The sequence below is a fragment of the Setaria italica genome, chromosome VI (assembly GCF_000263155.2).
Source record: "Setaria italica strain Yugu1 chromosome VI, Setaria_italica_v2.0, whole genome shotgun sequence".
In the NCBI taxonomy this organism is placed as follows: Eukaryota; Viridiplantae; Streptophyta; class Magnoliopsida; order Poales; family Poaceae; genus Setaria; species Setaria italica.
The window spans coordinates 12,959,430-12,967,956 of NC_028455.1; the positions used below are offsets into that span (position 1 = coordinate 12,959,430).

Here is an 8,527-nt window from a genome sequence, read left to right on the forward strand (position 1 = left end):
CTGGCGAAACTCCGACGACGGCTAGCAGCGTACCCAAGGGACCCGTCCGCGGGCATCCTTGCCACGCGAACAGGGATGGGGTGCCGCCAATCCCTCCGCCAGTCGCATCTTGCAGGCCGCCACCGGATCCGCCTCTTTTAGCCACCAGGGGTCCTCTTCCAGCCGGTGCCGCCGCCGCCTCGTCCTCCATTTTTTCACCGCCACCATAGATCGTGAGGAGAGGGAGAGAGGAATCGTGGCCTAGAGTGCGGAGGGGATGAGGCCGTGCCGATTCAGAGGGTGCGATGGCAATTTGCCTGTAATTACTATGAAGTCCAGGGGCACTTTCGTATTGAGTCCTGCGCGGATAGGGAGGAAGCCGTGGGGAGCCGGTTTTTCCGACTTCGCCTCGCTAGTACAAATTGCAAAACGGCTTCGTGGGTGTTCCACGAGAGAAACCATTTTTTGGAAGGGTGTTTGGTACAGCTTGTTCAGAAGCAGTCCGAAAAGTTGTCCAATAAGTCCTACCAAATGGGCTCTAAATATGTTGCATCACATGTGGCCGGAGATAACAGAGGACCTATATATATAAGTATGCGCTATTGGAGCATTTCTATTTTAGAAAAGTGTGCACTCTAGTAAGTCTAACAACAACATTGCAGTCCAGAAATCAACAATAATATAATTAGTGTATCCTAAATAGGATTTTCTTTTTTTTAACTTGATTAGACATCCATGCGCATCACTCATCTCACTTTGCAAGTATTGCAGTTATGCAGTAGCAAATGATCCCTCATCGAGTTTGTTAGCCCTCTAAGCAAGGAATTATGGTGTCTGCTGATGTGTATGATTACAGGTGCACTCCATCCGGGTGCGCGCAAGGATAACCGCATAAAGTGCCTTACACGCTTACACCTGCTCCTATTGCATTGCCAGCAGGAAGGGCGAATGAGGGAGCGATTGGATTGTCTAGCCGTCTAGGTTTAGGTGTGGGATGTGGCAAACACAATTGAGTGGCTTGACCGGATCGGAGCCAATATCATTCATGGATTTGGAGAGGCCGTGTACGGCCGGACCATTGATATATGCAGTCTCTGCAGACAGTTACCAGCTTTTTTTAGGAAGACAATTACAAACTTATTATCTCTGTAAAGTCTGTATTTTTAATCCCTCTGCCCTTTGATTATTACCATTGTAATGTTATATCAGTGTTATATCTGCTGAGAGGCCGGACGCGCGCTCCAGATCTGGGCGGGGAGCTGTGTGCGGTGGCCATGGTGGCGTCATGAGGTGGTGGTCCCGCGGTGACCTGATGCGGCTGTGTGCGGGTGACGATGCCCCGGTGGCTGGCCCTACAGAGCGGTGAGAGATTCCTCCGATTTGGGCAAGATCTGATCTCGCCCGGATCTGGGCAACGTTAGCCAAGGGGTGCGGCGGCCACGGCGGTCTGTTGCAGCTGCAATTGGGCGAGGTGGTGACGGCGGCGACAGTTAGCAGTGGCCACGCGTGGGTGAGGGGGCATGCGACGACGGGGGCTGCAGCGGCCACGCACAAGCAAGAGGGCTTGTGGTGGCGGCATCGGTCCGGTGCTGTCGCGAGTGGGCGTGGTGGCGTGCGACAGTTAGGTGGCCGCATTCTGCTCGACTTCATGTCGCACGGCTTCCTCACGCTCCTCTGGTGTTGTTTGGCAGTGTGCTCATGGATCAAGGTTGACGCGTAAAGCTTATGCCCGATTGCGGGCTGATGACGATAGCCTCCAAGGGCATCGTTTACCTTATGGGAGGCGTCATTGATTATCCCTCTTACTCCTTTCCGGTGAGTACTCCCGGTGAAAACCTTGACCATGTTGGTCGGGCGACAGTGGCACTAGTGGCGCCACTACTTCCCTAGAGGCGTCATCTAGAAAGCTCTGCCGGTTGTTGCTGCCAACACTTCGGGGACCATGGGTTGCTCCTCCTCTCACCGCCCAATTTGCTCCTCCTCTCACCGCCCGCACTTTGGGAATCGTGGTTTATCGGGTGACACATGACCATCAAAAGTTTCTAAGAAGATATCGGATGTGACATGTTTATTGCTAGATAATGATCAAAGCAAGGTTGAAGCAAGGACATAGAAGAAGTGAAGCTTAGTATTTCTAGCTTTCTTTCTTAGTCTCTTTCTTTCATGTTTTCTGTGCGCCTCAGCTTGAGGCTTTGAGTCTAAGTACTCGTGTATCTTCTGATTATGTGACCAGATTGGTTCCTTCATAGTTGTAGATATTCACATATGAATGTTCAAGACCGACTATTTTTTCTTAATTAAAAAAATCAGTGTATATCATAGTAATTCATGATATTGTTGATAGCATTTTAGCCGGGTGCCTATCTTCGGATTGAGTGAATGTAAGGAGCTCCTGCTATCAATATATCATAGTAAATCATTCTGACAATTCAATGGAGGATTACAAATTTACAATGTCAGACATTATACCAGGATTTTAATTTGTTGAGAAGCAACGGATTTTATTCTTTTATGTGGAACTTATTTTAGTCTCAGTGTTGGCTGAGGGGATGTTATCTTGTTGCTGCAGCTCCTGCCTTGTAATTTGTAGCATTAATTATGGCTTGGATCATGCTTTGTCTTCAGTTGTTTGGTGTTTAGCACACGACCAAGATTTGGGATGTTGGAATCCGCAGAGGCAGATTCCATCAACTGGACCAAGTAGAACCTTGCTCACGGATACCTTGGGAGTGTTCTGTAAGGACATTTGGCTACTGACAATGACAACATGAAAAGAGAATGCTAGAGTAACTACTAACTAGTGAGTAAAGGTGCTTATCTTCTGAAATCATACTAATTAATTCACAGATAAAATATTAAAATTTCAAAACACCTCCAAAAGTTGTACTTGAAATGAACTTCAAGCTAGTAAACAGTTAAAAAAATACTTCAATTGGTTAGGATGACTTTTTACTACTCCTTCCGTTCCAAATTGTAGGTCGTTTTGGCTTTTGTAAGTTCATAGATATAATACACTAGATACATAATAATATATATGAACCTAGAAAAGTCAAAACGAGCTTTAGAATGGAGGGAGTAACTCTTAATGCTGCGAGCAGTCGTGAACAAGTAAACAACTGTATGGATAAGGGTTGGGTGGGAACGTATAATTAAGGAGAGATATGAAGCTACATACCCACTTCCATCCCTTCTTGTGCTAATAGTTCAACTGAAATACATCTAGAAAATCAGTACAGATTCGATATAGTACCTAGCAATGAGCCCAAAACAGCTAGGGCATACCACATTTTTGGATGTTGGAAGCTCTCATATGGCTGGACAAAAGCAAAATAGATGCTGCACCAGGCTTGTACTTGGAGCAATGGAATACTGCCAAACATTGTATCATGATACAGGGAACATGCAAGTACTGGTTGGTTAGCCTCCTAAGACTCCCGCAAAGCAAGCCGCTTTGATCAATTGGACTGCACAGCCGTGATCTGATCCTGATGGCCTAACTAATTGCGGCGATTTGGCCGTTTTCTTTTGCTGACCTCTTACTTTTCTTTGCATAACGTTTTGCAAGACTGTGCGTTGGAATGGACAGTCAGTCCATCTTCCCCTAAATCACGACGCTAATCAGGGCGAAACGCCCAAATTTCTGATGTTGACACAAGACACGCGGTTATGGCTTTCTTTTTCCGAATTGACAATTCCCAAGTGTGAAAGCACGGGAAAAAAAAAGTGCGAAAGCACGGTGGCGCACCAGTTACAACCTCTAATCCCAAATGTAAGCCTAGAACATCAATGCAGCCTACTAGCAATACCTAAACAATGTTATCATGCAAATATTTTTCAGGATAAATCTGGTAATATAAATCTACATGATTTTTTAGCTATTAATGATAAAACTAAAAATGCTTGACCTAGGATAGACTTAGATCGACTTATATTTAGGATTGGAGGCAGCATTTGGTATTATTCTTATTCTTACACTCAGACAAATTTATTGCTAAAACATTTGCCACTCCAAAATCAAGTGTATACAAGTGTTTACAAAAAACAGAAGCACAATCATAAGAATTGCGCGCATGCATGATAGGGGGGTTCCGATGTACGGAGAAGAGAGTGATGGAATTGTGTGCACCTGCAGTGATGGCTCCTCCCATCACCATCCAGTCACCACAACCGGCACCAGCAGCCGCGCATGGCGAGAAAGCATTATTAACAACGCACTTAGATGGCGTAAAACCCAGAGGATGAGAAGGGAGCAGCCTGGTTTCCAACACAGAAAAGCGTCCCTGGACTCGAGTAAAGCAGAGCCACCTGCGCCCATTGTCCTCCCGTGCTTTGGCCGATTGGAAAAGGGTTGCAAGCATAATGATGGCATGGAACACGCTTTAATCTTCCAAGCAGTGCGCGAGGACACTTCCAGGACAGTGTAGGATTGCAGCTGCAATCATATCATGCAATGTCCATCAGTTAGTGCTGAACAGTGGCTTTGACACTTTGTTCAGATTGCAAGACGTATTGATGAATTGAGAGGGCTTGGGGTGTTTGATCCTGCTTGATCCTTAGTTCGAGTCACATTGAATATTTAATACCAATTAGAAAATATTTAATACCAATTAGAAAGACTAACTGTGAACTAATTATAAAACTAATTGCATAAACGAGAGCTAATTCGCGAGACAAATCTATTAAGCTTAATTAATCCATAATTAGTACATGTTTGCTATAGCATCATATAGGCTAATCATGAACTAATTAGGCTTAATAGATTCGTATCGTGAAATAACTCTCATATATGCAATTAGTTTTATCATTAAACTATATTTAATACTTCTAATTAGTGTGCAAACATCTTCCGTGTGACACCGAAAGTTTAGTCCCGGCTATACAAACCACAGCCCGCCCCCGTAGTATGCCGTAACAGTAGGCCAAAAAAGCAGGGACAGGGACAGCTGCAGCTGCTTGCTGTTCCTGTTGCAAAACACAAGCACATTGATGGGAGCTTTCAGTGACTCACAGCTCCCTCTTAGCAGTTTAGCAGTAAGGGGCAGGTATGGCAAAGCTGTATTGCAACATCTTCAACAACTGGTGGAAGAATCAACGAGAGAAAGAGGGGGGAAAAAGAAAAGAGATATATCTCAGGCTCAGCAGAGCAGGGCATGGCACAGTGAGCTCCACCAGGGCAAAACAACCAAGAGCTCCCTCACAGCCTGCCTACGCTACACATCATTCAACACCACCCAAAACGCTACTAGTAATCACTTCTTCAGTTCTTCAGTGCTGCTCTGCTACTTTCGGCTCAATGTCCTTGAGCAGGCCAACGATCTGCTGCATGGCCGGTCTCTTGGACGGCAGTTCGGCAGTGCATAGGTAGGCAATCCTTAGCGCCTCCTCCATCTGCCGCTCCAGCCCTGTGTCACGGATCTTTGGATCGATGATGCTAGACCCGAGGTTCGCCTTCACCATTGCTCTGGCCCAGTTCACCAGGCTTGCCTCCTTCTGGTCTGGGTACTCATCACCTAGCGGTTTCTTCCCGGTGACCAATTCAAACAGCACGACACCAAAACTGTAAACATCAGACTTTGCAGTTGCCATGGCGTTCTCTGAGATGGAGAACTCCGGCGGAGTATAGCCTGGGGAGTGGTGCAGTAGGTCGTTGTCGATGCTGGTTCCGGCGATCATTGATAACCCAAAATCAGACAGCCTAGGCTCCATTGCGCAGTCAAAGTAGATGCTGCTTGCCTTCACATCCCGGTGGACAATCTGTGGAATGCAGCCATGATGGAGAAACGCCAGCGCCCTTGCGGCACCTAATGCAATTTTGTGTCGGAACATCCATGTGGCAGTACCTTCCGGTGTGATGATTTCAGTTGCGACACCATCAACATTGTCCTCCCAAGTGTCTCTGCTCCAATCTTCGGTCATCTGAACTCCCAGTGGCAAGTCATGCAGTAGGTTGTGCAAATTGCCATTCTCCATGTACTCATAGATGGCAATCCTCTGGTCCCCTGCCAGACAGTAACCAGTCAAAGGAACCAAGTTAGGATGTTTGATCCGTCCCAGCCGCTCGAGCTCCCTTGCCGCATCTTGGTCTTCCATTACGGACCCATGCACCAGCACCTTCACAGCAACTTGAATTCCACCAGGAAGGAATCCCCTATACACTGGCCCAAACCTCCCTTCAGCCAGCAAGGTACCCCTGTCAAAGTTCGACGTTGCTGCCAATAAGTCAGCAAATGTGAAGCTTAACAGGGGCTTCTCAAAGATGACAACCGGCACTGAAGTTGCGACCTTCACATCAGCAACCCATGTTGTTGAATCTGCCTGGAAAGCAAATGGCCCTGATACAGCAGGCTCCTCCTTGAAGGACACTTGCTTAACCACTGGCAGGGTATCACACCTCTTCCTCCGCCTCCGACATGCCACTGCCAAACAAAGCAAACCAAGGACAGAGAAGAACAGTGAGAGCACGACGGCCAACGCCAACTTCATCCCCTTACGCTTGCCTCTACTTTTCTTGATACTGTCTGGGTTCACAGCAATTGGACAGTCATTCCTGGACTTGGCAAATGCAGCTGCAAATGCCTCAGGAGAGAGCTCAGAGGCGCAAACAGTGAGATTGTTGTATGAAAAGTTGAACCTGTCCATCGATGCCAGCTTCTTGACTAATTCCACAGGTATCTCACCGGTGAGATTGTTCACCGACAAGTCCAGCACACGTAGCCGAAGAGAGCTCATGTCTGGGACTACCCCACTGATATTGTTCCGTGACAAATCGAGCACCTTCAATCCAACCAACCGGGAAGAAAATTGAGGAGGGATTTGCCCATGTAATCCAGTGCTTGACAGATTAACATACTCCAACTCAGAAATCTCACCCATGGACACGAGCAAATTGGCATTTGACAACTGGTTGTGTGCAAGATTGACATGCCTCAGGTTCCGGAACCGGCCAGCAATGTTGAATTCTCCAAGAAGCTCATTGCCCGACAAGTCAAGGTACACCAATGCAGAGCCGGCATACCCACTGCTAAAATTCAACCCGGAGAAGCGGTTGTTGCAGAGGTCTATGACCCTGAGCTGCTCCTGGAACGCCCCAACGACTGAGCCGCCGAGCCGGTTGCCGGACAGGTTGAGATAGGCAAGGGACCGGAGCGGCGACAGGTCCGGCAAGTCCCCGTCGAGCGCATTGCCGGAGAGATCCATAGCCACGAGGTTCCCGCAGCCGAAGACGACGGCGCTGGGGACCTGTCCCTGGAACTGGTTGTGGCTGGCGTTGAGCACCTGCAGACCGGCGATGGAGCCGAGAGCTTGCGGCAGCGCGCCGGTGAAGGCGTTGTGGGAGACGTCGAGCACCTGGAGCAACGCGAAGTTGCCGACGTTGTTGGGGAGCGCGCCGCGGATGGCGTTGCCAGAGAGGTTGAGCGCTCGCAGCGACGCGCCGAGCTCCCACAAGTCGTTGGGCAGCGCGGTGAGGCGGTTGCCGCTGAGGTCCAGCGCCTGGAGGCGCGCGAGCTTGCCGACGGTGTCCTCCGGGATAGCGCCCGCCAGGCCCATCCCCGCGGCCGAGAACGCCACCACGCGGCCCTCGCCGTCGCAGGAGACGCCGGGCCAGGAGCACACACCGCTGGCGCCGGACGACGACGGCGCGGGGCGGCCCAGCTTGGAGAAGAAGCCGGAGACGAAGTAGGCGTCGGTGTTGGGCTCCTGCGCCGCCGCCGCCGCGACGCAGGCGGCCACGGCCGCGGCCAGGAACAGGAGCGCGGTGCGGCGGTGGCCGCCGCCGTCGCAGCAGCCCATGGCGGGCGAGGCGAGCGGAGGGGGTGGTCCAAGGAAAGATCTTGGCACTAATGCGAGGCCGAGGCCGCGTGGTTTGGTCCTTGCGGTGGTGGTGGTGGTGGAGGTGCTGGCGGTGGTGTCATGGGGGACAGCTTGGAGGTGGGCAAGTGAATGGCCTGGCTGACCTCCACAGCCTCTGCTCCCTCCCCCGTTTCTCTCTCTATCTCCCCTTGTTGGGTACTGGGTGATGCGGCGTGCGTTTGGCAGGTCCTGCTTGGTGTGAAAAAGGGAGGAAGGGGGAGGAAGCTTGGGAAGTGGAAGGTGACGATGGCCGAAGGGGAGGGAGGAGGAAGGAGACCATAAATTCGGGGAAGGTGGAGGGAGTAATTAAATGGGGGAGTAAATTGGGGGGAGTGGGATTCAGCTCAGCTGCCGCCCAGCACACCCGTACGGAGGCGCAGATTCAGGATTTCCTTTATACCGGGAAAATGAAGTTTTTTGGTTTCGGATCTACAGGAAATACGAATCCGTTTTGGACGATAATTTCGAGAAATTGGTACTCCGATATTATATTTTTGACCCATAATTTTCTCAAACTGCAATATTTGTAGCGACAAAATCAACTACATAAGAGAGAACTTTTGAATAGAATCCAATAATATCACTTTTTATAGCAGGATTTGCATCTTGTTAAGTTAATTGTTGTTTGAAATTAGCGAAGCTTTTGAATCTTAAAACACGCGCACGAGTGGAGGGAAAAATACACTAATATTTCGAA

At 49.3% G+C, this 8,527-nt stretch overlaps 1 protein-coding gene across 1 annotated transcript; it reads right to left on the bottom strand.

Annotated features, from left to right (window-relative positions):
• Window positions 1-4,979: 4,979 nt before the first annotated feature.
• On the bottom strand, window positions 4,980-8,106 carry LOC101776261 (probable LRR receptor-like serine/threonine-protein kinase At2g24230). Its single transcript, XM_004973088.3, has one exon. It carries the CDS (start codon window positions 7,768-7,770, stop codon window positions 5,245-5,247), a length of 2,526 nt encoding a protein of 841 aa, XP_004973145.1. The 5' UTR covers window positions 7,771-8,106; the 3' UTR covers window positions 4,980-5,244.
• Between the last annotated feature and the right edge of the window lie 421 nt (window positions 8,107-8,527).

Bases quoted from the DNA above. Each gene is read 5' to 3' on its own strand.
- LOC101776261 (XM_004973088.3), bottom strand. From the start codon at position 7,770: ATGGGCTGCTGCGACGGCGGCGGCCACCGCCGCACCGCGCTCCTGTTC.